This window comes from Pipra filicauda, unplaced genomic scaffold, assembly GCF_003945595.2.
Source record: "Pipra filicauda isolate LSUMZ 115617 unplaced genomic scaffold, ASM394559v2 scaffold151_size3305965_pilon, whole genome shotgun sequence".
Taxonomy (NCBI): domain Eukaryota; kingdom Metazoa; phylum Chordata; class Aves; order Passeriformes; family Pipridae; genus Pipra; species Pipra filicauda.
The window spans coordinates 2,546,091-2,563,672 of record NW_024104007.1 but is presented as its reverse complement, the minus strand read 5'-3'; the positions used below and the strand labels follow the sequence as shown (position 1 = coordinate 2,563,672).

General features: G+C 39.4%; 1 protein-coding gene across 1 annotated transcript in view; it reads right to left on the bottom strand.

The window, feature by feature from the left end:
- The window catches only part of KCNH5 (potassium voltage-gated channel subfamily H member 5), a 166,262-nt gene that overhangs the window by 55,388 nt on the left and 93,292 nt on the right, over nucleotides 1-17,582 (bottom strand). The window contains exon 8 of the mRNA XM_027716681.2: nucleotides 9,867-10,066. Within this exon, the coding sequence (XP_027572482.1) occupies nucleotides 9,867-10,066 (200 nt within the window). The remainder of the gene's footprint in view (nucleotides 1-9,866; nucleotides 10,067-17,582) is intronic.

The following is a 17,582-nucleotide window of genomic DNA, read 5'->3' as shown; positions in this document are numbered from 1 at the left end:
CTTCTCATCTTGTTCAGGTAAAAGACCTGCAATCATCAGGAATCTCTCCCACATGCAGGTGTTTATAGAAAATGATCAGGTCATTTCTCAATCTCATCCTAAGAAAAACAAGAGAGATAGATGATGCTTTTTGTGCCTAACACTATGAAGCACAGTATCTCTTCAGAAACTTCCCCCTGCATGAGGCTTTCTCACTTACAACCACCTTCCCAGAGCTACAAGATTATTATTTTTTTGATTTAATACAGAGTAAGTCAATTTGGGTTAATGATATTTTTCTGTAACAAAATGCTGTACAGAACACATTAAAATACCCTGCAAAAGTGTGTTTTATCATAAAAATTAATAATAAACACATTTGGCAAGACATATTCTCCATAAACCATCATTTGCATTAGTAGTAATGTCTTGTCTGAGTCACTGTTGACCACATTCTGTAACACATTTCCATAATTTTATTAGGGACAGATGTCAATTTCACAAACTTCTATTTTCCTGAGTCATTCCATTTACCATGAGAAATATGGGCTCACCTTAGTTTTTCAGTAAAAAGCAAAGATTACTTTGGAAAGTGATTGCTTCATCTCAGCCCTACTTCTGGATCGAACAGAAAGTTTGTCTATACTATAATAAAACAGAAACATGACATCTTTCTTCACCTCAATAGTAACTTAATGAAAAATTCTGCTTTCTTTTGTACCATGATTGATGATTTTTAACATTTTTATCTACTCTTGCGCCTAAATGATGGTTATAAGATTTTTACATCCCTTTAATACTTTTAGAAATGTAAATGGTTTTAACTTAACAAGGTCATGCCAGGAATTCTCAAACACTGCACTTAAGAAAAATGTCTGTGTTCATACGTGACTGATTACTGAATTTTATCTTTTAAGCTTCCAAACTGCAGGAAAAATTGGTTAAACTATTGCAGAAGTTGTTCCTGTAAGATTCTGAGATGTTCCAGGCCCCTTTGTCTTTTGGAATGCAAAGTAATTGAGTCCCTCAAGAATAAAAGCCACTTGGCTGCAAAGCAGCATATTATCTCCTCACAGATACAGACTTATATACAGACTATTAAAAGTGAGCACTCAAAGAATTGCTCTTTTTATAGACCCACAACAAACATATGTATCATCACACACTCTAATACGAAGAGATGGATAAAATTCCATTGCACAGAAAAAGCCCACCTCAAAAAGCATAATTCAGAAATTTTCTGGTATCTTGATAAAGTGATTCTCCTAATGGTGTATCACTGTACGTAGACACATGAAGATAGCACTTATCAACTAGTACAGCACTAAATGAGTAATGATCCAAGACTTAGCCAGGAACAAATACTCTTGAGTTTTCTTGCCTGCTACACAGGTATTGAGAACAGAGAGTGAAGCAGAAGAAAACTAAAAAGAAATATTTAATATTTAAAGATATGGCAAGGTATTGTTGACTACCAGAGATAAATGTAGATATATGTAGGGAAAAAAAGAGAGCAAAGATAGAGAATTCAGCTCCAAGGGCTCCATGAGCTCCAACCTGTCTCAGTAGCACTTCTTTTTGTGTTCACAAATACCAATGTCATGAATGCAGAAGGAGTCTCACAGATGCCACCAACTTCTCTATTCCTTATACTATACAAAGGGGCTGTTGGTGACACAGATTACAGTAAGTAGTAATTTTCATGCTTCCAAAGAGAACACATAATGAGATACAGGATCACACAGAGGCATTTGGAAGCTAATGATAAATAGTCCAAAGACCCTAAGATCAGAAAATGAGCACTTCGAATTCAGACAAATATTCATCTGAAAATGATCCCTTATTGACAAGAATTGGACATTCTTACTGTGAAATGGTCTTACTAAGATCTCAGCATTTTTAAGGCAGCATGCAACTAAAAAGACACAAAACAGCAGCAACGTGATTGTCCCTGAGTCCATATGGTGTCAAAATGCACACGTATGGGTGTAAAATAGAAATTTAGTTGAAGGGAAAGGATACCCTATGCTCAGTCATTTTTTTCACTGTAAAGGAAATGCCTCAAACACATCATGTTAATAGAACCAAAGTTCAGCTGGGACATTTGTTCTACCCTGTGTGTTCTTTCAGCAGCGCAGCAAAAACCACCAAGACAAATTTCTTAAGAGGAAATTTCCTTAGAGATTTGAAGACCTTTCTCAGTGAAACCTGCAGTTTATAAGGCAGGCAGGATATTAAGGTCACTGACAGCAATGCTTTAGTAACTGATGGGTTTGGAGCTCACGACTTGGAGCGGGAAGTCTGCAGGGACCAGATGCTTGTGCTGCTACAGAAGTTGCTCTGTAATAAATCTGTAGCCACAGACTTTGCAGTCATCTTTCCCATATGCATCCAAGCAGAGTGAAAGAACAGAGCCTGCTATGTATCAGTGCAAAATCGGAGGAGAAGTCTGAATTCTACCCAGAGGAAAATCTTTGCTGGCTGTATAAACTGTGACTCCACCAGAAAAGGAGTAAGGCTCCGTGTCACACATGAACAGCACACGTATCCACAAAGACCTGAACTACCACAAAGCTGAGAGAGGAGAAAGTAAAGTACAGAATAACATTTATCATTTTCCCTCTCTGCACAGAAAGCAATACCTCCTCAAAGCCAGTATAAGACAATTGCTGAGCTCTGCCATCACCAGCTGGCACCCAGGTGGCACAGGCCCCAACATGACACCCAGTTGCAGAGACTCAACAGCATCATCATCTCTAGAGCACCCCATGGTATATGTAAAATGCTGATGGTGAGTGAACAGCTTGTGGGTGCTGCTAGAGATTGGGACAGCAACCAGCTCTGGAAGACCCACAGGGTCTCACTGTCTTTTCAGTTCGAGATCTGTAAGGGGGTGGGAATTAAAATTCCCAAGGAGGAGGTTTCATCTGATTTTTTAACTCCCTCATCCGTTTCCTCAGCATGGTCAGGCAGTTTAAGATAAGCCCCTAGAACAGCTCAAAGAACTCTACAGGGAGCAGAGATTATAAAAAAAAGTCAAAGAAAAGCAAATGAATGAAAAAAAACCTGTACGGATTAAGAGCATGTCCAAACAATATTTTTTAAGATGGGTTTACAGGTTTAAGCATTTGTTAAAAAACCTTCCCCAGCTGGATAACACTACAGGATGGCTTAGCAGATATTATAGAATCTGCTAAGACTTGTTAACAAAAAGGGCAGAGGCCAGTGAATCACGAACATTATCTATTGTCAATCCTCTTTCAGCACACAGGATTGTCACTTTCTGGGGGTTGTAGGTAGGGAACATGTTGGTTGATACTCAAGCAAAGAGCTTAGACAGTCTTTGTACTGTAATAACAAGGACTGTTTCCTAAATGAATAACTGTAACAAATATCAGAGATACTAAGAATGTCAGCTTTGAAAATACATATAATAAACTCCTCCAACTTCTTACCCATTCGAGACCACAGATAGCTCTTTTTATTTTGTGGAGAAAGGCCACTCTGGGTTTTCAGACATATTCAGTGGCCACAATCAAGGTCAGTTCTTTCCAAAAAAAAAACTACAATACTCACTAGGCACCTGACCAAGTTACTCAGATTTTTAGAAAGATTTGGCTCATTTGAATGTTGAATTCTTTTTCGGGCCTGGCCAAAAGTGTTACATTCGGAGGCCAAAGAGGCAAAGGTAAGAAAACAGTGGACTGGCAAATCACAGAGCATTTTCCTGTAATAATCAGGTAATTTTGTAAGTAACTCGGAGGTGATATAGGGAGCTGAGCAGTAATTAACCCTGCATGCTTTAGGGTAATCTTTAATACATCACTGAATATCTTGGCACTAAGAACTGAATTTCAGCAGCAACGGTGTGCTCTGTTTTAATTGGAATAGAATCCAAGGTCATTTAGATTTAAATGCTCAGAAATCATGATTTGAAAATCATGTCTAAGTTGAGTTTGGCATGTTTTCTTATTAATAATAAATGAGCTGAACTAGAGAGTAAAATGGATAGATTTGGTGGTGTAGTAACAAAATTAAGTGGTTTTTCCAGCTGAATAACATGAATAAGAGACATTATGAAAATTCCAAGAAATTGGCTGTAGAGTCCATTAAATTCCATTTTGTCAACACAGACAGAATCTGGCTAGGGGTTTGAAAATCAGGGGAAGATGAGAGGCACCACTATGCCTCTTTTAACGAATCAAGTGGTTCACCAGCAAAGGGGCTATTGGCTTGTCTAATGCACTGAAAAGTGTGGCACACTAGTCACATCCACTGATGACCCAAGGTAGTAGATCCCAGGTTGCCTAGGGGTTATACTTTTAGAGGTTTTATTGTTTTCAGTTTTTCTGTAATATCTGTACCAAGCAAAATTATTGCAGGGCCTTCTAATGGGGCAAAGGATAGCAGACCACAGCGAAATCTGTCATTAAAAGTCAACTTTCTAGATAAAAGAAGAAAAAGAAACATCAGAAAGAATATGGCATACATCAAAGGATTTCTCAAGTCACAACAGTTTTTGGAGCAACAGCTTCTGGCACAAAGGTCACCCTTGGAAGAAGGAAATCGATCAGTGGATTATTTTATTTTGAGCTCCTTCTGGAGGTGGCTTTATTTTCAAACATCCATCCTTATGTAAAGACATTCAAGGAAATGAAGAATGAAAAGAGATCTGGAGAAGACCTTCCCCAATATGTGGTCTCTGGAATAGACAGCCCCTTGTCTGCTCCATCCCTTTGGTGGCAGTGCTGCCTGACCCATCCACTCAGGTACTTATTCCCCCAGGAAATAAGCTTGTGAGCTGTTCCATATTCCTGGCATTTTCTCAAGCATGACAGGTTCACAGTTCATTCCGTATCAGTCCCAAGACAGTACCTCCAAGATATACATCCAAGAGTCAGAGATAATTGTGGATAGTCTTTCCTGGCTCTGCAGAGTGCATACAGGAGGTAAATAATCCATGCTATCCATGAAGGGGAAACAGAAAGCCCCACCGGTGCACAGGCCCTGCTCACGGACCTGTGGGAAGGACAGGGAGACCTTGACCATCTCTCCTGCATCCTGCTCTCCAAAGAACCGTGGATTCACACTGTACCTGGTCCTAGCTCAGCTCTGTGAGGTGAGGAACGACTTCTTGTTCACCTCGTCCCGATCTGCAAGGAACGACCAACAACCTCGCCTCTACAACGAAACAAAAATACTTGTCCAAACGATTTTTACCTTCCCTTTGCAGCAGGGAATTGTATGCAGCTGTTACAGCTAATTTTGTAGAAGTTCTCCTTGGCCACGAGTCTTGGAAGCCTTCTACCCTGGTCTTTCATGAGGAAATCCAGCCAGCACTTACAGACACCTCTATGTGATGGGACACGGTAGGAATGGCAGTCTGATTCCTCTATGGCAGCCTGATTCCTCTACGTGTCTCAGGGTATCACTAATTATTTCTACGGCTCTTGAAGATCTTATTAACAGCAAACATGAATAAACTGCATTGTCCTTGTGTAAATTAACTTTTAATGAAGGTACAACCTGTGTCTATTTACCATAAACCCATCTCTCCTGTATGAAAGCTTAGGGGGCCAGCAGTGAATAGTTTTAATACTGTGTAATTTTCTCATGATTTCCATTTCAGTCAGTGCAATGTGAAACTGGCTCTCATTATCACAATTGCCATTGATGTTCAGGTTGAAACTAAATAAGATGCCTTTTTTCTCTTTCAACCTATGGCTTTTCTGAAGGAAACTACTGTTAAAACACGATAGACATTTATTTAATTGCTTTCTGAGCAAATTCTAAGCCATACAACAGCACAGAGGTCAAGAAGAGAAAATCTTTGGGTTTTACTGACATTTCAGAGCATCATCATTAGATAAGACCTTGAAACACCTGCATGTTAGTTAATGGTTGTTCTGCTTTCATGGATAATGACCTATTTCTTACAGAAGAGCTAATACCTATAAATTTCTCATTTGCTGCCTGGAGATTTTAATAAAAACTAAGAGATTGGAATTCAGCGTGTTTCATATATCAAATTACTACTGTAAAGATTTTATTCAGCTGCTTGTAAATGGTCATATACAGAGCCTCTTTTATACCTCTCACAAAAAGAACCCCCAAAAAACAGGTTCTGATGGATGAGACATATTGTTTAGAGTTTAAAGGCTTCTCAGGTTTGTCATGTTTTTAGCCCTGCTCATTATTAGATGAATAACCCTGAAATCTGTATCATTAAACATTAAAAAAAAAAATAAAATAAATTCCATCTTGTTTGAGCCATTGTTACACCAGGAGATGAGTCCATGTGCATGTATTACATATATCATCCCAGTTGTCAAGAGGAGGGCTCTCATGGATAAGTGATTTAAGATTATGGATCAGAGGCCACTTGCTTTCCCTTAAGTTGTAATAATAAATATGCTAATGCTTTTAGTGTCATTGTTAATTCCTTGTTTGTGAACACTCAGAGACAGGCTGAGGTGCTGTGGTTTGAAGGAAGGATCTGAAGATGAGCTATTCCCAAGGAGATTGGGGAATCCAAAATTCTGAGCTTAAAGCACCGTCAATTCAGTGTGGGAGATGAAGTCCTCTCCCACATACAAGGAAAACAGACTGGGGCTTTAAGGTAAAGTTCTGTTTTGGACATCTTGCTACGCAAGCAGCAAAGGCTACATTTTCATTTTACCTTCTCCATGCTGACTTCCACTTTGCCTTGAGTTCCCACGTTAGGACTCATCAGTTTTAGCCAAGAGTTTGTCTGGGACTACACACTGAGTGTGTCATTCAAGGATAAATATTTGAGATCTGAGGCAACAAAACACATGTGAAGCGGTAGTAATTCCAATCAAGCTACTAACCTATGTTTTAATTTCAAGTATATGTATTTAAAATCTTTAGTTATCAAAGAAACACATGCACATGTGTTTACTTTTACTCCATCAATACTAGGATGGTTTAACACCATAGGAACCTACTGTAACACTCATTCTTCTTTCTTGTGCTTTGAATTTGGGTTTCAAAACAAAGCCATTTCAACATCCTGACTGAATGAATGAAATGTATTATAAATTTGTGGCAAATGATGTTGCAAAACACATTCCAAAATGACAATGCAGATATATTTGGAACAATTTAGGATGTAATCATGTACGTTAGGTTGAAAAACACCCTTGGATGATGAAAACTGTCTGAGCTGTCTGATGGAAAATGAAAAGTTGAAATTCCTCACTAATTATCATGTGTCATGAGCGCACATGTTTTGTAAGATAATAAGAAGCTTAATGAAAAGTTCATAAAAATTAGGGAGAATGGGAAATTGTGTGAGGCAAATATATCCAGACAACAGACTGGTCAGAATGTCACTTCTGGAGTTTTGAAAACCAGACTGGTAGAAACCCCTGAGGTCAGGTCCAGGCTGTCAGACAAAGTAGTGCAGAAAAACAATTCAAAACCTGGGACAATAACCCCCACTTCCAACCTATGTTGGAGCACTATCTGGATTTAGCAGCTCAGCTGCAGGTGCAGTGTAGTCCCATTAGCCCCACTAATTATCTACAGTAATAAATCTGAACTGACACTGGGTACCTTGAAGGTCCCTGTAGTGTATTCACAGCCACTTGCCTGCTCTAGGTTTGGTACAGACAGATTCAATTTAAATGCAGAGGATCTTATGGCAGGGCTTGAAGGTGTAATGAAGGAACTAAGGCAAGAGAAACAATCCACCCCAAATGACTAATCTCTGGGACTGTACCACTGTTTCTATGATTTTTCAGCTGGGATTTACAACATTTCCTCATTTGTTTTGGTGAAGCACATCATAACACCTTCCTGAGTGGAGATAAAGGTAGGAAGACTGGCTACGTCACAGCTTTCCAACCTTCTGCTAAAGTTAAAGCTTTCTCCTGCAGCAGGAAGCAAACTGCCTGATCCCTACACTCCTTACAGACCCTGTGATGATCTGTGCAGGCACTACAGGCCACGGGTGCTGTTGCTTTTGCGGACTTGTAGGCTGTAAGGGACACAAAACATCAAAATGTTCAAACCAGTGCTCAGGTTCTTACGTTTATCTTGTCTCTGCTCTTCTGTAACATGGGCTTTTCTGGGAAGCTCAATTAGCTGCAACTACTGATGTCCAGATGTAGAGGTTCCTGAAATCCTTCCACTGTGTAAAACAGGTTTTGGATCCAGGCCTATGTTTAGGCAAGTCTTCACCAAGGAAAAACTGTTAAAATCCTAAGTCACAGATTTTACAGGCATATTAATTATCTAGCTAAGCAGCCACTCCATCTTACAGACCAGAGAACACTGCTTACCACGAATCGAAAATTAGGGCTCTAACTGCATTTTTATAATCTATAAAACCGGACATGCGGAAACTATAGAAGGAAATTTCAGTAATTAAAGCATAGGTTCTCCTAATTAACTGCAAAGCATCATTAAAATCTAATGAAACTGTAGTGGGGTAACACAGGACTCTGGCTTAACTGCAAGGAGATAAATGCAAATGAAAGTTGAATTTTCATGAGGTTTGACGTTTACACAATAGGATTGAATGCATTTACAGTAGTTTGCAATATGAAAGCTCACTCAACACCGTATGAATCAAGATGAGAAGTTAGGGTATTAGTGTATAAGAAGTTAACATACTAAAGAACGTGGAATACCGAAGCACAAGAATCAAAGAAATAAAAATCTTTGTTACTTAAAGCAGTTGTATTTATGACGGTAAACTGCATTTCACAGCAGATGATTAATAACAGAACTGCTGCTGCATCAGCATGATGTAAGACTAAATTTTTTAGTGTAGACACTTCATCTTGGCCTCCCTGAACAACCTGCATCACATTCCATATTGCCCAATAGATTCAGCTGAGGAAAGAACTTCAAAGCTGTGTAAGCACTAGATATTTCAAGATATTAATCTGTCATGATGCTTCCTTACCCTCCCTTGGAAACTTTTTAGTTCCTGGGAGGGAAATCATGGTTACTGAAACTTGACTGCCTAATTTAAGCTGATGTGTATCAGGTCCACAGAAGCCACAGGAGCATCGCTGATCTCCACGGACCAAAAATCTAGACCTAAAGCTGTTCTATCTTACCTACATTCAAGGCACTGCAGGTGGAACCCCTCCCATCTGACTTCAGCTCTCTGAAATATTCAAGGCCAGGCAGATTGACTGCACATATCATGCAGAAAGAGAGGCCTTGAGAACAAGTCATGAGGTCTGTCCTGGCAAACGATAAATCACTTTCAGAAGATGACCTTCTCCTTTAATCAGCTTTTGAAGAAACCTAAATGACCAGTCCTTTCTGAGGGCTGAAGTCCTGTAGGACTTCTACCCTGCATGGGTGCCAACAGTATCACGTATCTCCCTACGAAAGGCCTGAAGTGCTAGCCCAGAGATTCTAGCTCAAGGAGATCAATCTCTACTGCCATTAAATCCTACACTAATTATGCTGATGGATATGTCGATGTCCTGGGCATCAGCAAAAGGTCCAAGCCAATCAAATTCATTTAATTGCAGTGCACAGATGCCAGCACTTCTCAGGATAATACCAGTGTAGTTTAGACACCAAATCATGTTCTCAGACTAATTTGAAGACTAATTTCCCATTGATTTCAATAGTTAAGTACATTGACATTGTTTAATATTTAGACAAACTAAGACTGGAAAGCAGCAAACATTTACCATAATGAAAAATAAAGGCATATTTTCAAAACAGTCCATTTTTAAAACAACCAGCTTTTGTTCCAAACACAAACATAATAAAGTAGTAGCATGCAGTTAAGGATTTGTTAGTAAGTTATATGCTGTTTTACAGTTCTCTTTCTAAGGAAGCACACAATGGACATAGACTCTTGCTATTGAAATTGTTACCTCAGGTACTCATACCTTTTCTGTGTCAATTCCTTTAGACATGGACCAGGTTGAGACAATATAATCCATGACTCTTTCACTAAGGCCTTTTGGGACTTGATATAATTTTAGGAAATCCCTCACATTGTTCAGCATCTCATGGTACCGGTTGGTGTTGGCATACATTTGCTGGAAAATGGTGGTGACGTTTCCAAAAATAGTTGCATAAAGAAGAGCTGAAAAAAAAAAACAAAAAGTAATTGAAAATTAATATATATGCTCTAGCCAATGCTAATCATAATTCAAGGATAATGTCAGAAAATTTTATGTTTGGTTACAAATTACTGCAAATACATAGATGTCAACTGAAAATTTCTATTTATGCACACATTCTCACATACATACATGTACAGAGTTATTTAATGAATTTACCCATACAGCTCATACAGCCACCCAGTGTGCATTCATTTACAAATACAGTTATATCATACAGATAATGTCCACACATGGAGTTATTTAAAAAAGTGCAGTTTAACTCTATACTAATCCAAACTAATTTTCAAATGTAGCTTTAGCCTGACAGTAAACTTTGAAGGCACTATCCAAGGAATCATGTTGATCTCCTTTAAGACTGCCTCAGCTACCACGTGCTATGAGTAGAGAACAGCCTCAGTCCCGAAGATGGAATGAAATGGAGAAGAAAGGAACCCGTGAAGCCTGGCAAGGAGATAATGATACAAATGGATCCCGTGTCAAAGGCCAAGAAGTTCACAAGAAAGATTCAGAGTGGCATTTCACAGTCTAATATCTCAGCCAGCCCCAGCAGATGACTTGGCTGTGTGATGCCAACTCCAGATGCCAGTCACTAATGACTCCAAAGAGAGAAAAATTGGACCAGTGAACAACAGAAAGTCCCACTGCTGAAGGCTAGGGCAGGAGGAGGACATGGTAGACTACGATGCACTATCTGAAACCCACTCCTAGAGTTACTTTCTCCTCTGCTTTGATTCTTCTCTTTCCGAACATGGCAATGTTTCTGCAAGTCTCAGTCAGTTGAGTTTTGCAGCACCAAAAAAATCACAGGCCGTATTTGAGAAGATCACATGTTTAAAGGAAGCCTTTCCAACTGAAAAGTCACCAACTTCAGTATGCTATTACAAATGTGACACAGTGAGCACTAATGGATGGAGAGCAGTTAAATTCTAAAGCCTGAATTTGGCAAAGCGTTTAAGCCAAAACTTAAATGCACACCTTTACTAGTGCTGTCTTGAATAATGGTGGACTGAAAGATGCTCCTAAAGTCAAGCAAGTTTTAGGTGCCTTATTGAATCCCAACAAAATTAATCTTGCAAGCAAGCCCAAGATTACATTCTTACATCAGACATTATGGATTATGCAGAAAAGAGAAATATTCTGATATAATACCAATGTGCTGTACTACCTCTACTCTTGACATTATCAAATACACAGAAATGTGCCTATCATTTTTAATAATCTTTGCTCAGAGGTACTTTATCAGCTATGCATTTCCATATTGTCATTTTCTGAAAAACAACTGCAGCCTACAAGTGGCAAGAAATAACCCAGTGTGAAAGGAAAAAATGCCTTTTATGGCTCAGTGCATAATGTCTTCCCTCTACCCAACCCATTTCTACCTCATTCCTGAAAACTCACTTTGTTTCACAGTAATTTACTGTTGTTCATCACTCCTATTTGAGAGGTGGCATTTTGAAAGAAACATGGTGCTTTCCTAAAACCTGTCTAATAGAAAAATTGAACTTCCACTTCACACAGTGCTTTTTACATGTCCAGGTAAAAATCAGATGCTGAAGTTCATCACAAATACAAGATCATATGAAATAAGGTCACACAATGTATAGCAAAAATGAACATGAGGTTTCAGTTTTAGAAAACACAGCAGATTAATATATGTGATGTTCAGAAATAAAGCTTGTTGTGAGGGTAGGTTTTTTCCTTATTTTACTGACTGCTGAGAACTACTGAAAGGTTTTCTCTATCTCTATATCCATTCAGATATATATCAACACTCAGAGTACAAGCATATGGATTATAAAAAAGCCTAGATGGGTGAATGCCACCTGACTTTTTTTTTTTTTTTCTTCAGCTTTCTCTGTTCTTTTGGACTTTTGCAGTAGGACAAACTCGATGAAGTGTCACTTCCCCTAAGTGCAACATCCCTCATCCTTCTGAAGAACAGCTGCTGATTTATCGTGCACTCATCTCATCAGGTATGTGAGGGCGCAATACCTCGCCTTGTCTCTGATGTTAGATGCTTCTGCAAATGGCTGTGACTATAAATCTATAGAGAAGCCCTAATTGCCCCCAAAATGCTGTCTTTCTGCTTGAGTAGAATTTATGCAAGCCTGCGATGACAGCTAGACTGCATATACATATATAATGCCTGCAACCCAACTGGCCATGAAAACCTACACAGAGGAAACAGGCTGATTGAAAATATGATAACAGTGCCATGTAAGGCTGGGAAAAAGAGATTGAACTCTGACACCTGCCAGGTTGGAAACAGCTAAGAATGCTGTGGTGAAAACAGCTTGTCTGAAGCAACTGGTGCCTAAATCCTCCTCCTGGTAGAGATGATTTGTAGAAAATATACAGCCAGAAGAGAAATTTCAGTTCTATGTCTCGTAATACAGGGTCCTGGAAAGTTGTACTTGAAAAAATGCACGTTTCTTCAAGAAATTAAGGATAGAATAAATCACTGGATCAAGCCTGCAAAATCCCTGTAAGCATTACCCAGCAGTACCTCACCAAGCCAGAACCCACAAGCCTACATGCTGTAGGGTCTGCACAGACAAACCCAGCATTATCCCTCTGTTGGGAACCAAAGCCTTCCTTTGCCTTCTATTTGATGTGGTAAAGACACATGGTTGAGTCCATCCAAATCCTTCACTTCTCTCAGAGGTTACTCTATGTGGGGCCTCTGGAAAACATTTAAAGGGAACCTTCTTAGATCTTCACAGCTTTGAAGCTGCACCTCAAAGACTCTCCTCACTCGTGGTGCTTCCCTATGCCCATGCTGGTAGCAGCTGAGGATGGTTTGCAGGTTTTTGGGGAGAGAAGATTTTTCATAATTTGGCATGGAAAATCCACCTTTCTCTGTAAATCTGCTCCCCATCCCTGTTCTCTATATGATAACTAGAAAAGAAGGTCATTTATAGAAAACTAGTACTTATTGTTCTGCATGTCTTGGTATGCAACAAAACAAGTTGGTGCTGATAAGGAAATAATAAATATATCAAAAAAGTATTTTATATTGCATTTTTTACACCTCTTTTAACACTCCTCGACAGCAAAAAGGTCTTCTGCTTGGGAGGGTCTAGTGAGAAGAGGTTAGTCTGCCTTAAAAATACAAGTTACCTGCTTCTGCTCTTTCCCAGTCAGCTTTAGGCTGGGATAAGTGCATTGGCTGCAAATATGACAGAGATGGGACAGAACAGGACAGTGATCTGGATCAGCTCCTTAGCTGGCAGAGATGTCTCTGCTCAGGGAGCACGTTGGATTCCCTATGGACAGATACACGAGCATTTAATCCTGCTGTTACCTTCAAAGGTTTAAGGCTCTCCATCAATGACTCTTACTGCCTATAATTAGCAAGTGAAGATTTCTCAGAGGATCCCTATTTAATGTCGAAGCGACAAGTGTAAGTCTTGCACCTCACCCTAAAACAACAAAGGCAGAGAAGTGCTACCAAAGGCATTTCGCTTTCGCTGTATTTTAATTATTTTTGGCAGGCGGAATTGGCAGCAAAGACCATTTGCAAAAGGTTCTGAAAGAAAATAAAATACTGTGCCTCTCTTGACAGTAAAAGTATTTAAAAAATCTCTAAAGAAATCTCTAAAGGTATTCATACACTTTAATAGTTTTATTGTAGTCTCTCAGTTTACAATAAACAGGAGAGATGAGGTTGAAGGTGAAATTACCCAATTTCATGAAAAGACTACTTAGGTCAAACTGCATTTATTTACCTTCTCTTTAATGACTTGCACTTCTCTGAACATTTCCTATTATGTTCCTACTGTCATGCAATGCTCATTTACTTAATTGTTCTATGTGTGTAAATCTGAAACAGTCTTCACTAGATTTTATAGAGATCAATTTGATGTAATGATGCAGAAATATTTTTTCTCGGTCCTAAAGGTGAGGTAAATGGTCCAACTGTTATTTTAGTTTCTATTTTTACTCTTCAGTGTGGAAAATCTCTCCAAAATTACATGCAAGGACATAAGTACTATATATTTTTACATATAAAATGTGTGTTACTATATTTGTACTAACATAAAACTTTTCTGAATGATTTAGCAATAGTGTTACATAAATCTTTCAGCCTATTTAAAAATACGGAACTTTCTGAAAAAAATGACTCAGAGTTACCTAAATCATCCCAAAGCATCTCAAATCTCTTATTATCCTGACTGTATGCTAAATATGTCCAGATAGGAACATCTGCCTCAAGGAATTGAAGGCTTGATTGAGAGACCTAATTTTCCTTATGCCTTGCTCTTTGCTAGACCACTATTAATCCAAGCATATACAATGTTCCTCTAAACTTCAATTGTAAGGCAGAATATTAGTGAGGGTGTATCAGTCTCATCTCACAAGTATGAACCAATACTTGATACAGGACAAGTGGAAATGGCCTCAAATTGTGCCAGGGGAGGTTTAAATTGGACATTAGGAAAAAAAATTTTTTCAATGAAGGAGTTGTCAAGCCCTGGAACAGGCTGCCCAGGACAGTGGTGGAGTCACCATCCCTAGAGAGATCTAAAAGACATGTAGATGTGGCACTTGGAGACATGGTTTAGTGTGGGTTTGGCAGAGTTGGGTTAATGGTTGGACTCATTCACCTTAAAGGTCTTTTCCAAATTAAATGATTCTATGAGGACTTCATCCTGGAAAAATAGATATTTTCATTTTTGCATGTTGAAGCTAGCCATAGGTTCTTCTTCAGTTAATTTCTGGATTTAGTTATTCCCGTAGGATTTTTAGATTAATATTATTAAAGTTCTGTCATCCAGGAGAGATTCGATACAAACTCCAGTAATATAATAAGAGAGAAACCCAGTACCCAAATGCCTGATTTATTATTTAAAAAGCTGAGTAGTTTTCTGTTATTTCTTTCCACCTCACCTTAACACATCTGACCAGGTTGCAAAACGTTCTGCAGTCACAATTCTGTGCAACACCAGTCAGCACAGTGCAGTGCCCATCTCCCGGGCTGAACAGCCTCACTGAGATGATGCAGCAGCAATGAGCTGCCACTTTCTCAACAGAAACAGCTTCCTTCAAATCCACCAACATGTTTCAACAAAGTGTATTACTTGGAACAAAACAACTCCTCTAAGGCCCCTCCTTCATCACTGTTTTATGGCACTTCCTTGATGCCGGTCTCAGCCTCCCGCCTCCGCCCCGCAGCCACGGTCCTGTGTGCCAGCTGTGCAAGTGAAAGCACCAACACAACCCCACGGTTTTACAGGTCTTCAAAAGGCCAGCCTGGATTCTGAATCCTTGGCCCCAACAAATATCTTACTGTTAAAATACCCTCCTCCATCCCAGCAATGCTGAGACCAGTTTTACACTAGTGTCCTAAAATACAATTACTCCTCATTTACAGAGAGGATATACCAACGTCAGAGTACACCAGCTTTCAAATTTTACTTCCAAAAGCATTCAGAGCATAAAAAGAAACTTTCCTCCAGTTACTCCTGCAGCCATATTATTATCCCATGCCACACCATCCAATATATTTATCCTTCTATATGCCCCAACAATGCATTGTTACACCCACTTTGCAGAAGAGAAGCTAATGGGCAAAGCAAAGAACTCCAGCTCTGAACTTCTCAACAAAATCGTCTGACTGCTGAAATCAGGGGGGGAAGTTGCACACAATTGTCTGGGCAAATTCCATCATGTCCAGTCTGATTCCATCACCATCCTGGCCTATAGGCTTGACATACAGTGTCTGCATCCAGATGTGTGTCCTGTATTGCCTCCAAAGGGAGGTGGGGACCACCCTTACATTCCTACATCCCACACTGCAGCCATGTAAGATGCACAGTTCCTCCATGGATACAGCTGACACCCATTTTCCTGACCCAACACCTTCCTGATACTATAGAAATGCAAACTCTAAATTAAGAGGATAATGATAATAAAAGATAGGTCTGACATTTGTTTGACAAGAACAAAATAATTATGCAAATAAGATGATTATCAGTAGTAAACTGTAGGAACACACGGTCACTGTTCTTCCCTTTATAAGGGACACTGCACAGAAGAGTGGAACAGCTGCTTTGGAGGCAGTTAGACATTTGGCATACTTTATGCATAAATTCTTATTAAAATGAGGGCTTTCAACTGCACTTGTACAGTCACTAATTTTTAAATGGTGAAACTGGGAGCTTTTCTTTTTCATGAGCGTACTCAGCTAATAGAAAATACTTACTTTTGAGCTCCAATGCCTTGCCACTGTGCAGGTATGATGAGCTGACTAGCTGTATTTTTGCACAGAGTTGCAATCCAACACTGGTTGAAATGGTATTGCAAAACATGGTCTTAAATCAAGGCTACCATTGCCCACAGCTATCAGTCTGTTTGGCTTCTGTGTTTGTCCTGTAGCAGTGATGGACAAGAGTTGAAGTTGGCTGAGGTTATTCAGCAGCATAGACAACAAAATTACTTATTTCAACAACCTGAGGATGAGGGGCCAAGGGCTCCTGGGTCTGATGCTAAGCAGCTTCAAATCAAAGTTCACACACACTGTCCTCAACATCCCCTTCCACAGCCACCTCACATTATTAGATTACTTTGTTCCTTTTCCTGAGAAACAGTGCTAGCCACCAGAAATATAGCCCTGCACAGGTTCAGGAGGTTCCTGTTGGAATTTGCATTTAATTTTCTTCTTTTTCGTTCCACTGGAAAGCTTTACATGTCTTGGGACTGCTAGGGTCTGCTTCTTCCTCATCACATTAGTCAAGAGTGTTAAGAATCATATGGGAAGGCACAGCCTGAAAAACGGTGCCAATTACACCACAACAGGCAGCAAGACAAATAGCGGTAACCTGTGTTAACTGAGTGGTAAAAACATCACTTTGCTGAAAAATCCATATCTTGCAGTGTAGAGGTCCTCATTCTGGAAACTCTTTCCCTAAGAGCTCTGAAGTAAGAGGCTGGCTAGGGCTTCTTTTACATATTTCATACTCAGTGGAAGTTGGGTCTTGTGGGTCACAGCTTTTGGTGGTGACGGGGGTGGAATATTTAAGTTTCCTTTTATAAGAACAGTATGACACAAACACAGATAAGAACTGACCAGTGAAATGAGCGAAACCATTTCTTATACCAGTGCTTCATCATTCCTGTTTCTTCAGAAACCCATCACTCCCTTGCCAAATGGCACGTCCAGCATTTCACACACTGCACAAAGTCCTATTAATTAAAACACAACAACTTCCCTAAAGGAATTATAGTGGGTGCAAAGGAAAAGTAGAGAGGCAGATGTTGACCAAAATTCATGAGAATTATGTTCACCATGAATGCCAGCCACGCCTCTAGCACACTTTGTTCCACTGTTCCTTATCATCCTCTCCATTTTAGCACACTTTGCTCGATCGTTCCTTATCATTTTTTCCATTTTGAATATTATCTTTAACATTGCCTCATTTCCATGCAAATCTCTCCAGTATTTCGGAAAAAGCTGAATTGTGTCTGTCAAACAGT